Raw genomic sequence first — 22,654 nt, forward strand, 5'->3', positions numbered from 1 at the left:
GTAATAAACTGAACACACATGATTAAATACTGCATTGTTTCTCTGGTGTGAGAAACTGAAAATGTAGATAAGGACCAAAATGTATAAATATTGGGAAATGGGAAGAAAATGTTCAAATGAGAAGGGGAACAAGGCATATGGGTAGGGGAAAGGAAACAAGGGACAAGGGAAAAAAAGAATAGAAAGAAAAAGATGAAAACAAAGCTTTTGTAAGTAAGGAGAGGAAGAGGTGTTGAGGTGGGGAAACGGGGGAAAAAAGAAGCAAGATATATCATGTATAGGTACAAATTCCCCCTGATGAATATTATCATTATGTATATCTAAAATATACCAATAAAGGCTTGCACGGATCACAACTTTGAGTTCAGCCCAGGCAGCACCAGCCTGGGCAATGTAACGATTTAGGGAGAACTTGTTAAAAGGAGAAATCAGGGATGTAGCTCAATGGGAAGGCCCTGTGTTCAATCTGCAGTACTGGCAAACAACAACAAAATAAAGCAAAAATCACTCTATCAGGATTGAGGATCTGTCTTCTTTTGGGGCTCCTGTTGGTATATACCGTCTGAGGCTCCCAGAACCAGCCCCTCAGCACTGTTTTTATGGCCTCTATCTCCTGCCAGTCAACAGAAGAAATGTCTGGCCAGTTGGAGTCACACCACATTATCGTGCTGCCCCTTAGGGGCTGAGAAATGAGGACTGATTTCGCAGACATCTGGTCTACCTGCTGCTCAGGGCTGATCAGCACAACCCTGAAAGGTAGAGCCACGGAGCCAGGGTCAAGGCCAGGAGGTCGTCAGGCCCTTCACCCTGGCCTGGACCTTGAGTGAGCTCCTTCATGTTCGCTTTGCAGCTGAGCACAGGGCCACTGCCCAGCCCTGCCATTTGCCTAGGAGTCCCAGGAGGTGGCCTGGGACTGACGCTGTCTCCTCACACAGACGAGACTGTGCTACTCAGTATTTTGGAGGTTCAGAAAAGCACGTGGAGTTCGCCTGAGGACATCGGAAGGAGCGGGGATGGGAGCTCGGTCCCAAAGGTGCCAGGCCGAGTGCTGCAGGAGCTTTGGAAGTCTCCTGGGTACCTCACCCAACAAGGGCACCGAGGGAGCTTGGCAGGGGCTGTGCCAATGGTATAGAGCAATTACAGATCCTGGGGACCTCGGGTACTGACAGATTCTATACCCTGTCTTGCTCACACTGCCGCCCTCTGTGAAACCGGATAAAAGGGGATGCGGCGGGGTTGGAAAAGTGGGGCTCAGAGGCTTTTGAGCAAGCTAAGATGCTGGTGGGGCAGGCTGAATAGCTACGCTCCCCAGGCCCCATGCTTATCTGTCCCGGAGGTGCCAGGAGCCCTGAGAGCCCCTGCCGGGCGCTGCAGAGGAAGCAGACTGAGCAGACAGTTGCTGCAGAGGTCCAGAAAGGGTTGGAAGTCTGGAGCCTAAAGGAGGCAGAGCCAACCCGCCCCGCACCAGATGCCACGCAGGCTGCTCAGAGCCAGTGCCTCTCCAAGCTCCCGAGCCACTCCCAGCGCTGAAGCCAGGGCTAAGGCAGATAAAGCGCCGGAGGGGACACTGCTCGTCCCTGAGGATGCTGGGACACCTGTGGCCCTGGTCGGGCCCAGAGCAGGAATGGGTGGCAGTGTGGATGGTGGTGACTCACGGGAAGTGGCCCCTGGGGTAGGTGGCTGCAGGAGCAGCTGGGCAGCCCGAGCACATAGACCCAGTGGTGGCACAGTGGGAAGGGACTGGCAGGTGCCGGGTGCCCAGGTGTGTGAGGCTGCTCCCAACCACGGCCTGGAGGAGGACTGAGCAGGTGCAGCAGCCATCATGCCAAGGACAAGACTAGTGGGTGGACGACCCCATCCCACGGGTGTGAGCCAGGGCTATGGACGTGCACTCCCTGGACTCAGCTTGGCCTTGTGTGTGGTGCCACAGAGCTGACGGTGACAGAGACACTGAGTTCACCAACGCTGACAAGCAGCACTGGGCTGAGGACAATCAAGTACAAGGTACTGTCACTTGCCTTACCACCCTGCAGGAGCTGGCTCAACTGAAAAGAGGCTGATTTATTTACTTTTGAAACAAGGTCTTGCTATGCAGACCAGGCTGGCCTCAAACTTGTGTTGATCCTCCTGCCTCAGCCTCCCGAATGTTGATGATACAAGCACTTTACCCCATAAAAGGGCACTTAACTGTTAAAGCAGCAGTTAAGGTAGGCGAAAGCAGAAATTACAAACATCTGTGGACTTCCCACTAGACAATCTTGATTTGTCACAGAATGTTACCGGCAAAGAATCTGAAGGAGGACAAATTGTTCCCATTTTCAAATCACTATGGCAGGCTGGATGGAGGCTGCCACACTGCTTGCTGTAAAAACATAGGGAGACAGCAGTGGTTTAAGTTTGGGGATCATGAAGTTTCTGTTTCTTCTGTGAAGTCATTAGAAGTGTATATTCTCTTTTATATTTCACTAGGACCACAAGCTGCTGACTTGGCCACATAAGGCCATGAGCTAGAGGGTCTCAAAAGCTCAACCACACAAAGAACTCCTGAACCTGCTCACAAGGTAACAGGAAGCCAGGCAGACCGTGTAGAGGATTCTAGGCCCAGGAGCTGTTACTAGACTTTTTTTTTTTTGGTACTGGGGATCAAACTCGGGTCCTTGCGCTTGCCAGGCAGGTGGTGGAACCACTGAGCTAAATCCCCAGCCCTAGACTCTGTCTTCCAGGCCAGTGCCGTTACCAGAACTGACAAGAAACATTAGCCAGTACTGCAGTAAGCATTCCTTACAGGTACCAGTTATTTCAAAACAACTTTATTTTAGTCTGCTCCAAAGTTAAAATAGTTAACTAGCAAAGCATTATTATACTAGAGGTAGAAGAACCGCGGTAAGCTTTATTTTCCTTTTCACTGTTATGGCCTTTTCACATTTCTAACTCCAGCTTGATCTGCAAGGGAGAAGAAAAAAAAGCAGCAGTTAAAAGGCTTACCTCGAAGGCGCCCCCTGTGGATAGAAGCGGTACGTGCAACCCGAAGGCAGTTGAATGAAAATCGAGGGGAGGCGAGCTCGACCGCCCTCCCTGCTGGCTGGCGTGTATACCACCAGAAGGCGCTGTGCAGGCCGCCGGGGCAGATGCATCATCAAAGATCCTGGGGAGCTATGGGCATCACCTCTCGCATGCCCCAGGCAGGATGCAGCAGTGCCACGGGTGGGCTGGGTGCGACCAGCCACTTTCTGATGGGACCTGAGGCCTGCTCCAAGGCAGGGGACCCCATTTGGAGCTGCAAGCCAGGACAGAAGTCCATGGCTGGGTCGTCGGCCCCCATAGGATCCAGTTTTGTGAAACACAGACATGGCCATCTGAACGTTTGTGTCTGTGCTCATAGGTGATCGCAGCTACCCACCACAGCAGGTTTTGAGACCCTCCTGCCTCAGCCTCCCCAGTGCTGGAATTACAGGTGTGCACCAGAATGTACTCCACTGCTGTTCATGCCATTCTAGGAGCGAGTCTGTCACCACAGCCTGGATTGTTGCTGTGGCCTCACACAGAAAATCCCCTCCCAGGAGCAGGGTGTGCTGGGAATCGGGGCGGGAAGTGTAAGAGCAGAAGTGTGGAGTGCGGGGGCACTGTCCTCTGAATCTGGGCCACATGCACAGCAAGGCCACCGTCACCTGAGGCCCGCAGAACTTCCAGTAAGGATGGCACAGGAGTGGACAGGACTGTCACCTTCTGGCTCTCAGTCCTGCTTCTGTGGCTCAGGGTCCCAGACAACCAGTCAAGCTGGGCCCGTCTGTTTGGAGTCAGCCCCTTTGTGTCACAAGCAGGTGGCTTGCATTTTCGTAAAGGACTGGTGTAGTCACAGAAGACAGAGCTGATGCTCATGTTTTCATGGTGGCATCATGGGGCCTTTTGCTTACTTGTATCTGCAGATTTTCGTAGTATTTTTTGAAATGAAATAATAGATGACATTACAGAGACCCCCCGTGCCCCCAAGGAGGAATAAGGTAACAGATGCCGAGACAGAAACCGCGCAGCTGGGATCAGAAGACTGAGTGTGGACTGAGTCTCAAGTTCCTGTGTGTCCAGGGTCAAGACACCAGGAAGAGCCACAGGGTCCCCTGCACCCTTGGACCGAGGCGTGGTCCCATGGCCAGGGTGGGGCCTTAGCCTGGCCTGCACCTTCCCAACCCTGTCTGGTGCAGGCCTGGGGAGCCAAGCACAGCCAGTCAGTGGGCTCCCGCCCATGCATTCAGCGAGGTCTAATGAGCCCCGCAGCAGCGCTACAGTCAGCTTGCTACTCCACAGCTAGAACTAAGGCTGGCAGGTGGCGTGGTGGCCCACACCTGTAATCCCAGCACATGGGAGGTTGGGGCAGGAGCGTTGCTGGGAGTTCAGGGCCAGCCTGGGCTACAGTCAAACCAAACCCAAAGGATGAGAGAAAGGCAGACCCTCCATCCTGAGTCTATGCTGTGCGGCCTGCTCACCAGGCCTGGTGAGGCTCCCTGTCAAGCATGAGGCCCAGTGCGCCTGCTCTGTGCACTCTGGGTGCTGGCACAGGCCCACCTGTCGCAGGTGATCCCAGAAGCCTGGAGCCAGGGAGGTAGGTGGCTGCTGGCCAGGCCGGGCCTAGGTATGGTGATACCAGTCGCAGGGCACCTGCCACCTCCGCTGGAAGTTGGGGTCTCCCTGCAGCTGTGTGGACCACGACCCCGCCTCTGCCGCGTTCCTCCCCAGAGCCACCTGAGCGAATGAGAACGACAGCACAGCCAGGTACAGTTCCGAGGTTGGCATGTTTTTTGGTTTCTTTTTTTTTTTTCTTTTTTGCTTTTATAAAGAAAAATAAGGTTGTGTTTTCTGTTGGGAACAAAGCATGACTAAAAGCCCCTCCGGGGCACTCAGAGTGCTGGGCCACCAGTGCAGCCAGAGCTTCCTGAGGGCCGCAGACGAAGATGGAGTTTGGTTTCCTCAGGTGAGAAACAAAAGTAGAAACCCAGACACACCCGCTGTACCAAGGGGATCGTGAGGTGCCACCTGCGTGTTGGAACTCACCCTGGCAGGGGGACTTGGGGTCCAGCACCGCCGCCCCGTGCCCTGCGGGACAGGAACTGACAGCACCCATGCTCGAGGAGGTGCCCTGCTGCTGGTCAGGCAGCGCCTCGCTCGGCAGAAGTGTAGAAAAATAAAATAAACTTTATCCCTGAATGACAGTGAAGACCCCTTTTCTGGTCCACGCCCACCCTCCCACGAGCCCCGAGTTCACCGGGTGCAAGCGCCAGGCGCCGAGGCAGGCACGAGAGGTCCAAGCCCCACAGTGCCCGGCCAGGGCCAGACAGGTCTAGTGTCCTCCAGAGTTGGGGTGGGGACAAATGTCCAGTATCAAGGGGTCAAGGGGGGTGGGAGGCAGTTGGTTGAAGAGGCCTGGGGGAGCCAAGTAGGGGAGACAGTGGAGTCTGAGGGGTCGAGGGCTGGGAGGGGTCCAGTGTCATCCGAGGTCGCAGCTCGCATGGAGCCAGGGGCCACCAGTCCCAAGGGAGGGGTGCACTTGGCAGGAGGGAAGTGGGTCCTGAAGCCACAGGAAGGGGCAGGGCGGGGTGGTGACACCACCTGAAGGGGCCACTGAGGACCTCCCCGCCCCTGGCTCTCTCCTCTTGGTGGGGCATGCAGGTGGCCTGGTGCCGGGGTTCAATCCGAAGAGGTGGCCTCATGGCAGCAGGGACCCCGGCAGGCAGCCTATCCCGGAATCTCTGGCCTCAGCATGGAGGTGTCAGCACCAAATGTGACGGGCGTCAGCCAAGGCCGCAGTGGGTGAAAAGCGGGATCCTGAGAGGGGCTCGGGGGCCCTGGAGACGGAGGGTCCCGTGGCAGTGGTGACAGGCTCGGCCCCGGACACCGCCCTTGGGCACCAGGCGCTCAGCGCAGGTTCTGGTACAGGTAGGCTGAGGTGAAGACAGCATTGGCAGCCAAGCTCACGGCCAGGAGGCCCTGGATCAGGGAGGGGCCGAGGCGCCCTGTGGAGGACACAGCCCGTCAGAGGTGTGGCGGGGCCGCCAGGGAGCAGAGTGGCGGGCTCTGCTCCACACCCATCTCCCGACCCAGGGCTTCCTCCATGACACTTGTTTCACACATGAGGAAACTGGGATTGGGGTGATGACCCAGCCCAGGTCTTGGAGTTAAGCAGCAGGGACTTTTCTCTCCACAGCCTCATGGTCACCAGGCCACAGCACAGGTCCATCCCCGTCTCCTGCTGGGGATGGGAACTGGCGCCACTCATTGAGGGGGCCACGGAGGGCCGGACCTGAACACAGCTCAATACCCTGCACAGGCCTGAGGACCAGCAGTACGCCCAGACCCGTGTCCCTTGGCACTGGGCAGCCACATGCAGCTGAGCACCTGAAATGTGGCTGGGGCTGTGAGGAGCTGAGCTCTTAACCTGAAGGGTGTGAGGCCAGCAAACTCCAAAGAGCCACGGCGGCCACAGGCTCCTGCGATGCTCGCTGCGGGTTTGGGGCTTGGGCCCTGGTCCCGGGGCCAGGACGGCCATCGGGGACCCTCCAATTCCTTCCTGGGTCACAGACCCCACAGCGGCAGCCCTTCTTGCACGGCCCACTTGGGGTACAGACCCTTCCAGGCGGCGGCCTTCTCCGAGAACCCGCGGGTGGTGGTGTCCACCACACACGTGGACGCCTGGGATGAGTCGTCCTCCTTCTTGATGAAGCGGCTGCCGCAGGCGCTGCCACTCCCCGGGGTCACGCGCACATCTGCAGGGAGAGGGCGTGGTCTCAGGGCACCAACCTGCTCGGCACAGGGCCAGGTCCTCCATGAGCCCTGGCTGCTCGGTTGCCCTGGGGGAGGCAACAGGACAGGAGGGGCAGCTCTGGGGACGTGGAGCTTCGACTGCCCCATCCTCTGCCTGGCCAGCATCCAGCCAAAGGTGGCCAGATCATCTGATGCCATTAGAGACAGGAAGTCTACACTTCAGTGAGGAAGAGCAGGAGTCGTGGTGCACGTCTGTGATCTCAGCACTTGGGAGGCTGAGGCAGGAGGATTGCTGAGTTTGGGGCCAGCCTGGGCTATATAATGAGTTCAAGGCCAGCCTGCACTACACAGTGAGACTCTCTGTCTTAAAAAAAAAAATCTGCTGGGGATTTAGCTCAGTGGGGCAGCTGCCTCTCGAGCACAAGGTCCTGAGTCCAATCCCTGGTATCAAGAAAAAAAAAAAAAAAAAAAAGATCTGTGACAAAGTCTTAGATGTTAAAGCCAGGAGCCCAATTAAAAGTCTTAAACATCTGTGAGCATTTGAGCCAAGCTAAAACATTTGTGACCAGCAGCCTGGTCGTAATGATGTGTTTTTGTTTTTGTTTTTGAGACAGGGTCTCACTATATAGTTGAGATTGACCTGGAACTCACTATGTAGCTCAGGTTGGTCTCAAACTTGCAGTGATCCTCCTGCCTCGGCCTCCTGAGTGCTGGGATTACAGGTGTGCGCCACCACATCCAGCCTGTAATGATGTGTTTTTATTTTATTTTTATGTTTTGGTACCAGGGATTGAACTTGGGTCCTTGCGCTGAGCTAAATCCCCAGCCCAATGATGTGCTTTTAATGGATCCCTGAGAATGGAGAATCCTGGTTTAAGAGAAAAAGATAAATCAGCCGGGAGACAGCACCGTCCCGGAGGTGCCCAGGTCGCCAGAGCCACACAGGGCATTCAGAGCCGGATGGTGAGTGAGGCCCCCACCCTGCTCACCGGGGCTGTGCTTGGTGTCTCTGTCGGGAATGGGCTGCCTCTCGGGTGGCAGGGGTGGCTCCAGGGTGAAGAGGCCGCCACTGTGTGGTGAGCGCTCCTCCGAGCTGCTGGGGGTGCCAGGCAGCTCCCCGGGACTGGCGGGGAACAGCAGCAGCTTCTGCCCCTTCAGGTTGAGCCGCGCAGGGCTGATGAGGGGCCTGCGGTGACGTAGGGAGCCATAGCTGGAGGCCACTGAGCTGGCCACAGAGGGCGCTGGGGACGGCAGAGGGGAGGACAGGTGGCGGCCCGACAGCAGAGAGAAGTAATCTGCAGGGAGGGTGACAGAAGGGCGCGACACTGACATGGAGAGCCTGGCTGGGGCCTGGGCTCAGGGGGAGGAGGTCACAGAGCGTCCCCCTCCAGCCTCAGCTGACTGAGCCGCCACTGCCCAAAGCTGGTTCCACCTGCAGATCTAATAACTACCCACTGCAGAGGAAACTGAGGCACAGGGTCTGGTGCCGTGTGCAGCTAGTGTCTGAGCATGGGCCCCATGCGGCGCCGCCAGCCCTCCTGTGGGCTCTCACACTCCTTACCTGAAAGGGGAACCTCCTGGGGGCGAGATGCCCGGGATGGTGGGCGGCTCCCACTGAACAGGTACCCAGAGTCTGGACAGAAAGAAAGCAATGCAGGTCAGGACCCGGGACTGAGAGCCACCTGCCACCTCCTGGCCGCCTCCCCGGTGCTTCTCTGGAACACAGGCGCGGACTGAGCCTCCGCCGCACCTGTCCCTCTTGGGCAGAGTGGCTGGGAAACTCCTCGGCACTGGCCCACGTCTCTGGCTGCTCATTCTGTGCTCTTCCCGCAGAAGGACAGAGGGAGCCTCCTGCAGCACTGTCCCCAGTCATTCCCAGCTCCTGCAAGGGCCCCCATGGGGCACTGAACACGCTGCCACCCGCTGATCTGCGTTCTCCCAGTGCCAGCTGAGAGCTGCGTGTGGAAAGTTCCGGGTGTGGGGGCCAGGGCACCTGCCGCCCTCCTGACCAGCTCCTTACCTGGGGATGGGCCACAGCCGCAGGCAGAGCCACAGGGACAGACACCCTGGGCTTGTGCCACGTGGCCTTACCTACCATGGTGGTCCCAAGCCTGGGCCACGCTTGAGCCAGCCTGGGGGCTCGGGAACGCCCTGTGGTGGCAGAGGACCGGTATGGCCACTGGCCACCTGCAACCCAGCTGTTTGGTGAGGCAGGATGACCAGAACTCAGGTCTCTGCCCTAAGGGTGGGCCCATCTGGAGGCCTCCAACTGTCACCAGCTCTAACTATCACTATCAGCTCGAACGGCCTCTGTGTCCTGGAGGGCACTCACACACGGAGTCCCGGATGAGTCACTTAAGAAAACGGGATTCGGGGCCGTGCAGAGTTGAACCCCGACCGGAGCAGTTGCTGTGAGGCCTCAGTAGAGAACCTGGGCTGATCAAGAGGTACCCACTCTCTGCCCTGAAGCCCCACATCCGGTGAGCCGGCCGCCACTGACACGTGCCAGGGAGGAAGCGGTCACCACAGGCACGCCAGGGCCCCAGGCAGTCTGCAAACTGGATTCAAGCAGAGTGTGTTGGTGCATATCTGTAATCCTAGTACCCTGCGAGGCTGAAGCAGAAGGATTCCAAGTTGGAGCCCAGCCCGGGCAACTTACGCAATTGAGCAGAGCCTGCCCGGGGAGGCACACCTCCCAGTCCTGGTCCCGGTCAGTATAGTGTGGTTAAGAATGGAAGGAAAGCCTGAGACCCACCAAGAACTCTGGGCGCCTGTGGCCTTCAGAGCCCTTGGAATCCATCACCTCATGGGGCCCTCACTGCCCCACCAGGGGCCCTCTCCTTCCACTGCCCTCTGAAAGGTGACGGGCTGCATGGCCGAGTCCCTTGGCCTGGGCAGCAGGAATAGGCAACCAGGCGCTGAGCAGGAAGGCTAAACATTGAGCAGCACCGCACCAGCTCAGCCTACCATTGTCTATGCTGCCGCCGTCCCTCTGCCTCTTACCTGCTCGAGTCAGAGAGGGGATGGTGCCCAGCGAGAGGGCCCGGCTAAGGCGGCCTGGCAGCGAGGAGGGTGAGGCCCGTCGGGGAGACCGGAACAGCTGCTGGCTGCTGAGTGGCAGGAAGCCAGGCGGGCTGGGCACAAACAGGGCCGGCGAAGAGCCTGGGACACTCGGGCTGGGCACAGCCAGGCGGGGGCCGGCGGGAAAGAAGCCTACGGCGTCTCCCGGAAAGCACCTGCGGGCGCCCATTGGGCATGGAGAGAGCAATGGGTGAGCCTCGGGTCCAGGGTTTGCCTGGCACAGCAGGGCCCGGCCCCGGCTCGGGGTGGAGGGCCCAGAGTCAGTGTCCCAAGGAGGCGTGTGTTAGTGGAAGCAGGAAAGCAGTCGTCCATTCGCCATTAGGAGCGGGTGGCTGGGGTGCCAGCGTGACCAGTCCGCCCTGCATGCCCCTCCGGCTCACAGCAAACTACCTCCACTAGGGGCCTCGCATTAAAGTGGCACTGTCACCCTTGCCAACCTTGCGCTGTGCTACCCCTCGCCCCACTGCAATGAGGTGCGGTGGACTTGGGCTCTGCTTTGCCACTTCCTGTCTGTACCCAGAGCCTCCCACGGGGCAGCAGGGCTCAATGATGCCCTGGGAGGCCCTTGCTGGGCACACAGCTCCATGGAGTCGCCCTGGTGCCCTGCCTGGGAGGAGGCAGCCAGGCCGAGGATCCCCACAGGATGTACCGGACTCACACTTGGAAAAGCCCCAGAAATGACCACGAGGATGCCCGAAAGACAGAGGTGACAGTGTCTCTTTAACCCGAGAAGGTATAAATCACACAAGGGAACCAGTGGTTCCAGGCCAGATGTCAACCATGCTTCCGATTAGGGCACCCGATCACGGGGGGCAGAGACAGTTAATACATTAGTCTGCCGTCTGGACGGAGCTCCCGGCGTCCAGCCTTACCTCGGTCCCAAGGGACAAATGGACACTGCTGACGGAGGGGCGGGCAGGCTCAGGCCCCAGTGCCCGGACCATCACACCACAGTGCTGGGGGCCACTGGCCACAATGGGCACTGCCACCTTCCCAGGCATTTTCTACCCCGTCCCGTTAAAGGAATTTTGCAAGGAAGGCGTGGACTTCTGGTAGAATCACGTGACCTTCCCAATCTCTTGCCAAGTGCCAGAAGGGCCACCAAAGGCGAGGCTCGGTCTCTGGGGAAATGGAGGCAGAGTGACTCCACAGAGGGGCCTCGTCAACTGGGCCCCAGGCTTCTAGGGAGGGATCTGCCTCCAGCCAGGAAGCGGTCTGGGGCCATGCGCCAGAACATCTGAAATCAAACCTAAACCAAAACCAACAAGGTGTGTGTGTTCTCATTTTGGGACTCGAACACCATCTGGCAGGAAAGCAGGAGGCAGCGTGGGGATGGACACCTGAGGCACCACGGGGGCAGGGGCCTGGCTGGTATCATGGGTTTGCTTGGCTGTGCCTGGGCCTCTGTGGGACATCAGTGGCCATGGCAGCAGGTGCGGGCCCCAGAGCGGGCACAGGCCCAGGCCCCTCAGCAGGTGGCAATAGGACTCTGCCACCGAACCCCAGGGACAAATGGTTAGGGGCTGCCCCCCCATCTCCAGCCTGAGAATCCAGCCACTTGGCACAGGGACTGTTCCTGACTGGTGCCACTGAGAGTGGGGGCACTGTGGGAATGAAGGTCACCGGGGAGGCGTACGCACTCCTGCAGCGACACCAGGTGACACCACTGCACCTCCTGCATCCTCAGGCGCCATCCTGCTCCGGCCAGAAGCCTGCAGAGCCTGAGGCCTGAGCCTGCGCGCCCCCAGAGGCGAGTGGTGACTGGCACTGTGGCCCGGGACTGTCAGTCCACCCAGGGAGCTGTGTCTCCTTCTGCCCAGCCAGCACCATCAGGGGCCAGGAAAGACAAGTTTTACGACACAGAAAACATGGCCAAGCTGGGTGAGGACAGCTGGGCCTCTGAACCCCTAGGAATCCCTGTCACCAGCTCCCTACCTGGGCCCCTGTGGGCACAGGGGCACCCCAAAGCCCAACCCCACCACCCAGCCTGGGCACAGAGGCACTTCTGAAGAAACTACAGAAAAAAGAAAAACGCCGTGGTACCTGACGCCAACCGGAAGTAGCAGGGCCCAGAGGCATTTATTGAAAACACAGCATTCAGAATAGGACGACTAGGGCTAGGGTGGAGGTTACAGCGTTAGGGGTCACTAGACAATCCACGTTCTACTACAAGAGGACAGGGGCCGAATAGGACAGGGCGGGGCGGCGGGGGCGGTCCTGGTCAGTCCAGAGGGCCTGCTTGGCCTGGGATGGGGCCCGTGCCCCACAGGCTGCCGGAGGCTGAGTCCACCCGCCTGACCCCTGCAGGGCGGCAACCCTTTCCCCGTAGGACCCCGCTGTGGCCTGGGACAGCTGTCCCTCGTCAGCAAGGCCACCTCAGGGTGCCTGCACTTCCTCTAATGAGATTTTAAGAGGCAAACAATTAATTTTTAAAAATCACAGAACACTATTAAAAAAAAGGTCAGGAATCCTTACTGACATGCCTTCGCAGACCCGCCAGAGGGCAGGAGAGACATCGCCTAGAAGGGGATCCTGGCCAGCCAGAGAGCTGGCTCCGGCTAATATAAATAATTTAACTTAAATATAAACACACACACAGATGTCCTGCTCTGACCCAATGCCAAAACGCAGAATTAGCATCACACTGCCGGCTTCCTAAGAACAGGAGACTCACGGTTATGCAAGAGCACACACGGCTGGCAGACCAGTGCCCGCCTCCTCCTCTGCCCGTTTAGGCTGCTTTTCAGGGTGCAGGATGGGTAAGTCGCCGACACCCTCAGGCACACACAGCTGCCGGGGCAGCTGTGGCTCCCGCACCCCAATGCCCCCACGCTGAGCTGAGGCTGTGGCCTCATCCACGTTTTGGGGTGGTTTCTTGTCTCACCCCACATGGGACAAGCTGAGCCTAGCGAGGCCTGGGCCTGGCTGAGCCTCACAGAAGCCCCAGTCCCCTCACACAACAGGGCAGGGGTTGCTGCCTCACCGTGCAGGTGCAAGAGCAGGTGGCCTCTTAGGGCCCTGAACCTAACAGGTCCACCACAGCAAGGCCGGCCACCGCCACCTGCCTACCTGTGCCCTCAGCCTACGGGGGCCGGTGGCTTCTGCTGGACGTGGCTCACACAGATGTGACCAGCTCTGTCCTCCCTGGACTCTGACACAGGGGAGCCACACTGGGAGCAGGTAACAGGGTCACCAGGGAGGAGTGCGCAGGACACTCAGTGGCCACCAGAGGGCAGTGTGCCAGGGGCACTGCAAGGCCGTGGGGAACATTGATGGAGCACCTGGGGACACCACAGGGAGAGAACTTCCTCTACACGTGGATGGCACCTCAACTCCAGGACACGTCCCTGCGCACTGCCTCATGTGACCCTCGGGTCCCAGCCAGGACCACATGGCCAGTGAGGAGCACGTCTGGCCCTTTCACTGGGGTGGCAACCTTGGGGGACCATATCCCCAGGAGGCCCCGTCTTAGAGATGAAGACGACAAGAGGCCTGGAGGGCTGTGGCACCTCAGGGAAACACAAGGCACCCTCCACGAGCTGTTGCAAGGAGGCCAGCGACAGGTGACAAGGACCTGGTGTCACGCAGCCACTGTATCCCTTGGGCACCTGACCTGTGCTTCTCCCAGGCTGAGTCCTGTGTGTCCGCAGTGGGTGCCTCCCCACCACAGCCTGGCTGCCGGAGGAACCTGCTGTCCCCAAGTGCTGCACACTCTTGGGCTACGCCAGGCAGGGCCCAAGGGCCATGCTGTCCCTTTGGGAAGGAGGCTGGGAACCTTAGCCTGGGGACTGTCCCAGAGCAGGAGCTGGGTCAGGACCTCAAGAGGCAGCCTGGCTGCAATCAGGACCAGAGACACCAGGCGCACGGTCCTGGGTGGGGACAGCTGGTGGTTCTGCTCTGGCCCTTGTGCATCCTGCCAAGTGGGCCGGCCCTGCCAAGCAGCCCAGTGGTCAGGCCATGCTGCACGGTCCCTGTGCCAAGAGCTCAGGAGGAAGCTGGGGTCAGAGGCAAGCTGTGTGGGTGCCACCTGCATTCAGAGCATGGGGCTGAGAAAGGATTTTGGGCCAGAGAGGCGGCAGCAGCGGTGAGTGGCTAGGGGTACCTGGGGAGCACCTCAGACTGGAGCTGGCTTGGTGGGAGAAGGGGGACATGGGGGCCGGGCCAGGCCCCAGGCTCTAGCTGGGATGAAAGCAAGTAAGAAAAGACAAGGCTGAGGGGCACTGCCTCCGGGTGGCCGAGTCCCGGACCTGTCCATCCGTCTGTCCTCCCCCCGCAGTCACTGCTGCTGCTCTGACCTTCGGGGCCGGAACCTCCGAGGGCCCGTCACCTTCCTTGTGGCCACAGTTGCTGTGAAGCCCACTAGGCAGCACAGAGACATCGTGCTGAGCTTGAGTGTGTCCAGCCAGCTGGGCGAGGCCACCTGCAGGTACTGCTCGGCCAGGTGCAGCCCCAGCAGCAGGGCCCACAGGCAGGCAGAGAAGGCGTCGATCCTGCGGAGCCTGTGGGAGACAGCAGCATGGTAAGAGAGGGCCTGGGGAGGGGACAGGACCCAGCCCCGCCACTTCTGTCCACCTGGCCCCATGGTATGTGGACGCTGCATGGACACGGGAGAAGCCAGGCCCCAGAGTACCACTGACAGGAGGTCAGCATCACCTGACTTTACAAATGGGGGCTTGAGGTGGAGGAGGGAGGCCCGCAGGGAGCAGGTGCTGGGATGGCTCGGTGCCCTGGGCCCAGAGAACAGGGACAAGGCCTTCTGGGCTCTACAATACTTCGGCCCAGGGTTGGGCACAGCAAGGCCTCCCAGCTCCGACCCTGGCCACCTGTGTGCAGACCCTGCCCAAGTCCCGGCCCCACACACACCTGATGCGGCCGGCCAGCAGCATGGCCAGCAGGCAGGTGAGCAGGCCCAAGACCACTATGCTCATCTGGTGGCTCTGCCCGAAGGCCCAGGCCTCGAGCAGCGTCTCTGTGGTATGCTCTGGCAGCAGGTCCAGTAGCTGCCGCCAGCCCTTGGTCCCTGGGGCAGTGCCGTTGTCTGGGGTGGCCGAGCTGTTGCTGCCAGGTGGCAGGGCTGGGGGCAGGGCAACCCCCAGGGTGAAAGGGTTGCTGGGCCCGTACAGTGCTGTCATCAGCAGGAAGGCGCAGGCCAGGAAGGCTAGGGCCCGGAGCAGGACAACCTGGACTGGGGCCTTCATCACACAGGAGCTGAAGCTCTGGGGAAGCAGGGGAGGGAGGGAGGGAGACAGGTTAGGTCGGTGCCACAGAGCTGCCCACGGCACCCTGCACCCACTCTGGGTGGGTGCCGGCCAGGACCCCACAGCACCCAGCCTGGTCCCCACACCCCTCTTACTTCTGTGCCTGTCTCCCTGCTCTCCACCCCCACCCTGCGATGACCTTGTTCAGTCACTGTGCCAAGTCCTCACCAGGAGTCCCCACTGCACTTTTAACTAAACTGTAATTAACATGTGGGTGACTTTGGCAAGTTAAATTAAAAAGCAAAAACAGCTGGGCGTGGTGGCGCACACCTGTAATCTCAGCACTCAGGAGGCTGAGGCAGGAGGACCGTTGTGAGTTCGAGACCAACCTGGGCTACGCAGTGAGTTCCAGTTCAGTCTCAACTACATAGTAAGACCTTGTCTCAAAAAAACCAAAAAAGAAAAAAAAAAAGAAAAACAAAACAAAACAAAAACAAAAAACATAAAATACAGCAAGGAGGCTCCTCAGTCCAGGACCCAGGAGGCTGGAATGAGAACCCAGGTCTGAGAACAGGGTCCATCTGGTGTGTGCTGTGCAGACAGAGAAGCCCCTGGCTTATTAAACGATCAGAGAATATTGCACTAACTAGGCACTGTGATGGAAGTTAGTGTTTCAGCCAGATGCTCCTGGGCCCCAAACCTGCACCAGGTGCAGGGTTCTACCAAGCCTCTTGGCCTCCCAGTTTGGTTTCTACAGCTGTGTACGGGCATCGCAGTGCCTGAGAGCACAGCATGAAGGCCGTCATGAGGGTCAGGAGCAGCTCAGGCTGCAGCAACCTGCACATGGTGACGCTGGTCACTGTCCTTAGGAGCACACCCATCCCCACACCTGGGCCTGGTCTGCCTCCCGGCGCCGGAATTGGTGGCTGAGCAGCAGGGCACGCAGCTGGCGGTTCTGGTGCTTGATGTAGTACTCAACGGCCACCTGGCATGGCCGGCACAGCTTGTACATCTGCTCCAGGTGGTGGCGGTACACCTCGATCTCCTCGTCGTACTTGCCCTGCTTGCGTGGGGACAGAGGTTCAGATCCAGGCCCTGGCACTCACACGGGGTGACAAATGGGGAGTCCCCTAGCTCTGAACTGCTCCCTAGGCCCCACCACTGAGATGGTGATATGGACCCAGAGATTGAGGGCCAGCACCGGGCAGGGTCCACTGGGGACAGTGACACTCACAGTCTTGCTGCTGGGGGGACACAGCTCGAGGCTAAGACTCGGGTATGCTCCCTGCCCACTGGCTCTGGGCTCCTGGATAGTGGCTGGGCTGCGGGGAGGTGGCAGACAGCTCAGGACTGGAGCCCTTCCTTTCCCTTGAGCCAGGTCTAAAACTAGAGGACCACTGTCTGGGCCTTGGTGGGAGCCGAAGGGTTCTATGGGCTTCGGGACAGATCAGAAGCCATGTTCATCCCAGCTCGCCCACAGACACAGCAATGCACCTTCACTGCCTGTCTGTAGAGGCCAGGACGGTCATCAGCGTGATCTCTGTGGGGACTGTGTGAGCCAGGGAAGCCTGCTACCAACTCCTGCCTTCTTCCCTTCTGCAGACACCCAGGCTCCCTAGCAGGACCGGGAAAGCCAGTGTCCCTGCTCCTCTGCTGGGATCTGCCACTTGAGGTCTGGGGGTGTCAGGGACAGGCAGGACGAGCAGCCAGGTAACCAGGTGCCAGGGTCCCGTAGTGGACCCAGGGGAAGAAGCTCCCAGCTCAGCCCAGCTCCTCATTGGGCAGGGTGCTTGGCACCACCTGCTTCCTTCCTTCCACTGCAAGAGCCAAGAAGTCCCCAGTACCAATGGGCAGAACGGATTCGAGGAATGAGGACACGACGGGTCCCACAGCTCCCTCTGCCCAGGATAAACCCCTCTGCCCTGGCAGGCCTGGGATTTCTGCGGGGTTCCTAGGCTGGGCTCCAGACACGGGAGAACCGGAGAGGGGAGTAGCCCTGCACGGCGGTACGGGGGTGGGCGCACCTCCTCCCTGGGTGTGAAGGCGGCCAGCTGCTTGATCTTGGTGGTCTGGTGGTGGTTACACTTGCGGCACAGCAGCACCTGGCTGCTCACCCACTGGTGCGGCTGCGCGGGGTCGTGGGGGCTGGGCATGCCGCTCACCACGTGGTTCAGGTGCTCCAGGTACTGGGCAGGGATGGGCTTGTTATAGTCACCGTTCTGTGGAGGGGGAGGCATCCTGGTCAGCAGGGAGCCCCTTCCCGATCCAGCCTAGGCCCTCCTCCCTCGCCCCCAGGTCACCCTGGCACCGTCCCCAGGACCTGTGGCTCTCAGGTCTGTGCAAACTGCGGCCTGAGGAGCCTGCCTGTTTTGCAGTAGTTTGTCTGAAAGCAGAGTCCTCCTCAGTGCTAGGCTGGCTATGGGTCGAGTAGGGGAGCAGGTGACAGTGACCACATGGCAGTCACAGCTTCCACTATGGCCGCCTGGGTCTGGGCGCGCCCCGCAGTGGCTGCTGGGAGCAGGGATAGGGTCAACATCACCTCCTGGAAGCCGTTGTACTGCTCGCAGTGGGGACAGTCCCAGCAGTTGCGGTTTCCATAGGGTACCTGCGTGTCCTGGTTGCAGAACCAGCAGTTGACCACTGTGTGTGTCGGCTTCGCTCTGTGGACGGAGGACAGTGATGTCAGCCCAGAAGACTCCAATTCTCATGAGATGTGAGGCCCCGGACCCAAGCCACCAAGGAAGGGGTGCAGGATGGTCAGAGGAGGAGACAACAGCTCTGAGCAGAGGGATGCAGACCGGTGCTGCTTCGTCCTCCAAGGGAGGTGGCCAGACACTCACCACATCCAGAGCACAAATGTGGGGACCCAGGGCCACCAGCCCCCAACGTCCTGGGGTTCAGGCCCAGCAGTGGAAACATCACCCCCCTGAGGGCTCTGGCTGGATGGGCACTGCCGGGCTTCCCAGGAAACAAATCAGGAAGCAGGAGAAGCTGCAGGGCAGGACTAGCGACAGCTGTGACAGTGGGCCTCGCTGGCCACACATGCAGTGACAGGTGGGGGCTGCAGGGTAATCCAACCCAGACACTGGGGACCTGTGCTTCACCCCTTGCAGGCCTTGCTGGCAGGGGCACTACGGGGCAGTGGGGAGGCGCAGCAACTGGTCGACAAAGCCCTCCAGTCTGGCAGTACGGGACCAATGCGGGAAGGGTGGCAGCTGCTCAAGCCCTTCAGTCCTGGTCCTGCCGTTCCCCTGCCCTCCCTGCAGGCCGGCTCCAGCTCAGGGCACTGCCTGGGCCCAAGCAGCACGGGCAGCTGACCCCCGACAGCCAGGGCCTTGGCGCTGCCAACTTTGGCATGTGTGACCCAGGAAGTTCCCACCTCCTAGCCTGGGCAGCCCTGCCTGCAAAGTGGGTGCCACAGTGCCCACGGCTTCCACCTGTTTCAAGGATGCAATGACACAGGTCACAGAGCACTTCACGATGCAAAGGGCCAGCTCTGTCACCACCCCGTCCAGGTCTCATCGGTGGCCTGGGATACCACGCAGTGCCGGGGGAGCTGGGCTCCAGCTCCTGTCACTGACACTAATGCCAATGGCCACCTGGCCTTGGTGGGTGGATTAAGGGAATTCTGTCACCTGTCGATGGGTACAAGAGCTCCTCCCTTGCAGGGTCATGTCTGAGGGAAGCAACTGATGGTGCCTGGTCTACAGGAACGCCAGATGTCCGTGAACCATAGTGACCTGGGGCGGGGAGGCCAGGGCAGAGGAGAGGAAATAGGTCCAGCAGAAAGGGCGGAGGATGCCCCTGCTCAAAGCCCTTGCGAGAACCCCACACAATGACATCTTAACAGCTTGGGGCGGCAGGCAAGGCCTGAAGACAGAACCCTGGGGAGGGAGGCTTCCAGGGAGGGTCAACTGCAGGCCTCCTCCTGCATCTGCATTTCATTCCCTCACCAGAGAGGCTGTGGGGAGCACCCACCAAGGGCTGAGCCCAGTGGGCAGCCAGGACTCGCCTGGACAGCTCCGCTGGGCACCACCACCCATGGCTGGGCATCCATGCTCTGGGGTGGTATGCCCATTTGGTGTTTGGCATTCCAGGGCAATTAAGCATTTAGTTTCTGTTAATTTGCACCTGCTTCACAGGCCGCTGTAATTGTGCACAGAGGCAGGTCCTGACAGCTGGTGACCAAGCAGTGTCCTCAAGCCTCTCCTCTGAGTGATGGCTCTGCCACCCCACCAGGGCCCCCAGCCCTGGTCTGTCTGGAGGGGAGGCCATTCCCCACGCCGGCTCTGGGGACCACTGACAGATGAGCAGCTCCCTGGCTGCCGCCTAGGGAGCCCGCCATGAAGCCCCTCCTGTCCCAGGAAGCCATGGTTTCCACTCTGATCTCCAGCTCTGTTGCTAAGGAAATGGATCCTTGTCTCCCAGAGCCTGGCCTGGAAGTGGAAGGCGGGGATTATCTCATGTCCCCGGGACCAGCAAGGGTGCTCCCATGTGGCCAGAGCAGCTGGCACCCACCCTGGCCAGGTGGGGTCTCTGGCAGCAGTCATCTTTTCCAGGGGCAGCCCTGCGAGGAGGAGCGTGGAGCAAGGGACAGCTGAGGGTTGCCTCTGGGACTTGTGTTTCCAGGGCAGACCAGGCAGGCCTCGCCTGAGGGCCCGGCTCCTCCAGCTTGATGTGGGCACAGCCCTCCGGCCCTGCTTTTGCTCAGGGAAATGCCCCCGGGCTCTTCTCATCTGCCCCTGGCCCAGTTCTCTCCCTCAGGCTAGCCTGTCTACAACTTGGCTCTGGGATGAGTCATACTTGGCGGGCAAGGTCTGAGGTGATGAGAAAGGTACACAGGTGACATGGGTGCCCAAGAAGACAGCCCTGGAGAGGCCAGCTTGGGTGGTGCTGGTCCAGACCAGGCAGGACAGCAGCTTGACCCCTGTCCGGAGCCAAGACCATGTCCAGGAGGCAGAGTGGGGCCCCTGGGAAAGGCAGACGTTGATGCCGACCTTTTGGGATGCCATAATGGGCGGCTGCAGGCTCGGTACCCACAGCCAGGAGTGCTCAAACAGACAGACGTGTAACTCTGACCACGCACCACGCCAGAGGCCACTAACAGAGCCTGCGGGCAGCTTGCCTCTCCCTGCACGGACAGGGATTCATCAGGGGGAGCACCTAGTGCTGTGCCACACAGGATGGACTCCATGCCAATGAGGCTTGGGAGCTGCCCGGGGGAGCTGTGTGCCCACCAGTCCCCATGGAGTGCCTGGCCCCCCCAAAGACCACTCCTGAAAGTCAGCTGGGTTCCCTTGAGACCCAGAAAGCAGTGGCCTCACAGATGGTGCCTCCCCTGTTTTTCAAGTGTTAGTGGGCAGCACCGGCCAGCTCATCCCCACCCCAGGCAAAACCCATGGAGGCTTCCGTGGCTTCCATGACTGTGGCACCAAACTGCACATCAGCAATGCCAGGACCCAAGGGTCCTCCAAGAGTCCTGCCCTGGCCCTAAGCAAAACTTAAGTCCACAGCAGCACCACCAACGCCAAGACCCCAGGTCTATAGCCCTCTGGGGAGACCTGGCTTGGGGCACGCCCACCAGTTTGCCGAGCACCAGGAGAGGCTTGTGAAGACTGGACACCAGGACAAGAACAACAATGCACAGGGCAGCCAATGACAGACACCCCAGGACAGTGGAGAACACACTGGGCATCTCCTGTCACCCTGAAGAATGGGTGCATTCAGCACCAGGGCAGAAGGCAGGGGGCTGGGGACAGCCAAGGTGCCTAGAAACAAGTCTGGGAGAGGACAGAAAGCCGCAGGGACTCTGAGCACCAGGACAGGCTCTGCTACATGGCTTGGTCCCCAACACCGACCGACAGATGCCACTGGGGAACTGGCCCAGATGTGATGGGTGCAGGAAGCACCTGCAGAGGATGAGCCGCAGACACAAAGGGGACAAGACCCAGCTGGACAGCAGAGTCGAGAGCTAGGGGAGGTGCAGGCCACCACGAATGCCTGGACACAGGGCAAGCCAGCGGAGGACATGTCACTGGGGCCTCTGCCCTGGCGCTCTTTCACTTGTGGGTGTAGGGAAGTAGCGAGGTGCTTGGCGAGCACCCACACATGAGCTGGGTGAAGTGGGGCTACAGCCCAGCCTTTCCAGGGCTTTGTTTCCTCATCTGTAAAATGGAGAGGACAAAGGGGGGGGGCAAAAGCTGAGGGTTACCTGCCCCGTGGGCTCAGGGCCCGTCATCAGCAGACATGGCAGCTGCTCCCGTCTGGAAAGGGCACCTTGTGGTGGGGAAATCACGGGCCAATGGGGGCTCTGGGAGGACTTCAGAGAAGTGGCCACTTTCTGGGTGCCCCAGCTGGGACCGATGTGCACAGCACCATCAAGACCGTTCCCTCCATACTCTCCGCAGGGCCACCTCCTGCTCTCTCATCTCTGTGCTGAGCCAGCAAACAGCCTTGCCAAGTCACCTTCCAAAAACAGCTCTCCTTGCACACACCCCCAAAGCCCGAGCCTGCCAGGGCCAATGAGTCCCCGCTGTAGTGGCGGGAGGGAGAAGGGTACAGATGCTTGCCAGAAGGCTCCTGTTCTGAAATGGTGACAGCAGCCAGTTTGCGACCCCTAGATGAAACACTGTTCCGTGAGTACATCTCAGGGCATCCCAGGAAGGACTAGCCCTTCACCTGCTTCCAGTGCTATGCTTTGGCCCTGTTATCTGTGGGCGTGAAGGGACTTCTGGGCCCTGACTTGGCTGCCACCCCATCAGCTTGCCCTGCAGCAGACCAAGGCCCCAAGATGCTTGGCCAGGAAGGGGGCAGGATGCCTGGGAAGTAGAGCACAAGGCATGGGAGGACACCACACCACAAGCAAACCTTGCTTCCTGCAGCTGTGCTGAACATGGGAGGAAGCTCAGGCTCTGCAGCCCCTATTCCCGAGGAACCTGCGCTGGGAAGCTCTGCAACTCCCTTGGGTCTAAAACAACCGGCTCGGTCAGGCTGGACCTCCGGGAGACTTCGATGGGGGCGACCCCTTGGGTCAGGAGCTCCCACAGCCTCCCTGGGAACTGCAGTATTAATCAGCCCCCTCCACACTGCTGCTTGGAGAAGCGGGGCATGGTGGTGGTTAAGATTTGCCTCCCGCGCTGCCCAGGGTCAAGCTGCAGCTCAGCCTCTGGCTGCTGGACCTGAGATCCGAGCTTGGGCTGCCCCTGCTTTCCCTAGGATATTCTCAGCCACCTTCCTCGTCCCCAAGGAAGTGGGTCGAGTAGGAAGCAGCTGGCTACACCCTGGACCTTGCTGAAGTAAGAGGCCCTCCCACTTTTACGTCAGCTGTAAAGGCAGGGTCTGCAATGACCTATGTTCCCGTCCCCGCCCACCTTCCACATCTCTTCTATAGCTTAGGTGGGAGATGGTCTAGGGACATGGACAGCGGCTGCTCCCGGTCCACCGCGCGGCTCCTAACCGATGACAATCATTCAGCTTGCGGTCTCCCGCCTACTCGGACAGGAGCGCATCCAGATCCATCGCGTGCACAGCAGCAAGGCCGGTTACCGTCGCCCCACCCAGCGTGCTGCCGGGCCCAGGAGCCCAGGGCCCGCGCCCACCAGGGGGAAGCGGCGGGAGGAGGA

At 59.7% G+C, this 22,654-nt stretch overlaps 1 protein-coding gene across 1 annotated transcript; it reads right to left on the bottom strand.

The window, feature by feature from the left end:
- Positions 1–5,817: 5,817 nt before the first annotated feature.
- Positions 5,818–17,951, bottom strand: Tmem201 (transmembrane protein 201). The gene is made up of 11 exons (XM_033767393.1): positions 17,873–17,951; positions 17,572–17,735; positions 17,057–17,251; positions 15,922–16,092; positions 14,698–15,050; positions 14,130–14,333; positions 9,757–9,989; positions 8,315–8,386; positions 7,743–8,048; positions 6,618–6,755; positions 5,818–6,005 (listed from the first exon to the last, which is right to left on the bottom strand). The coding sequence occupies exons 1-11, from the start codon at positions 17,949–17,951 to the stop codon at positions 5,908–5,910; spliced, it is 2,013 nt and encodes a 670-aa protein (XP_033623284.1). The 3' UTR covers positions 5,818–5,907.
- Between the last annotated feature and the right edge of the window lie 4,703 nt (positions 17,952–22,654).

The sequence above is a fragment of the Fukomys damarensis genome, unplaced genomic scaffold (assembly GCF_012274545.1).
Source record: "Fukomys damarensis isolate Sample0158 unplaced genomic scaffold, DMR_v1.0_HiC HiC_scaffold_23, whole genome shotgun sequence".
NCBI lineage: Eukaryota > Metazoa > Chordata > Mammalia > Rodentia > Bathyergidae > Fukomys > Fukomys damarensis.

Coding starts and splice junctions, on each gene's coding strand:
- Tmem201 (XM_033767393.1), bottom strand. CDS start 17,951: ATGTTTCCACTGCTGGGCCTGAACCCCAGGACGTTGGGGGCTGGTGGC. Junction 14,334..14,697: donor CTGCTGGCCGGCCGCATCAG/GTGTGTGTGGGG, acceptor TGTCTCCCACAG/GCTCCGCAGGATCGACGCCT. Junction 6,006..6,617: donor GAAGGCCGCCGCCTGGAAGG/GTCTGTACCCCA, acceptor TGTCCTCCACAG/GGCGCCTCGGCCCCTCCCTG.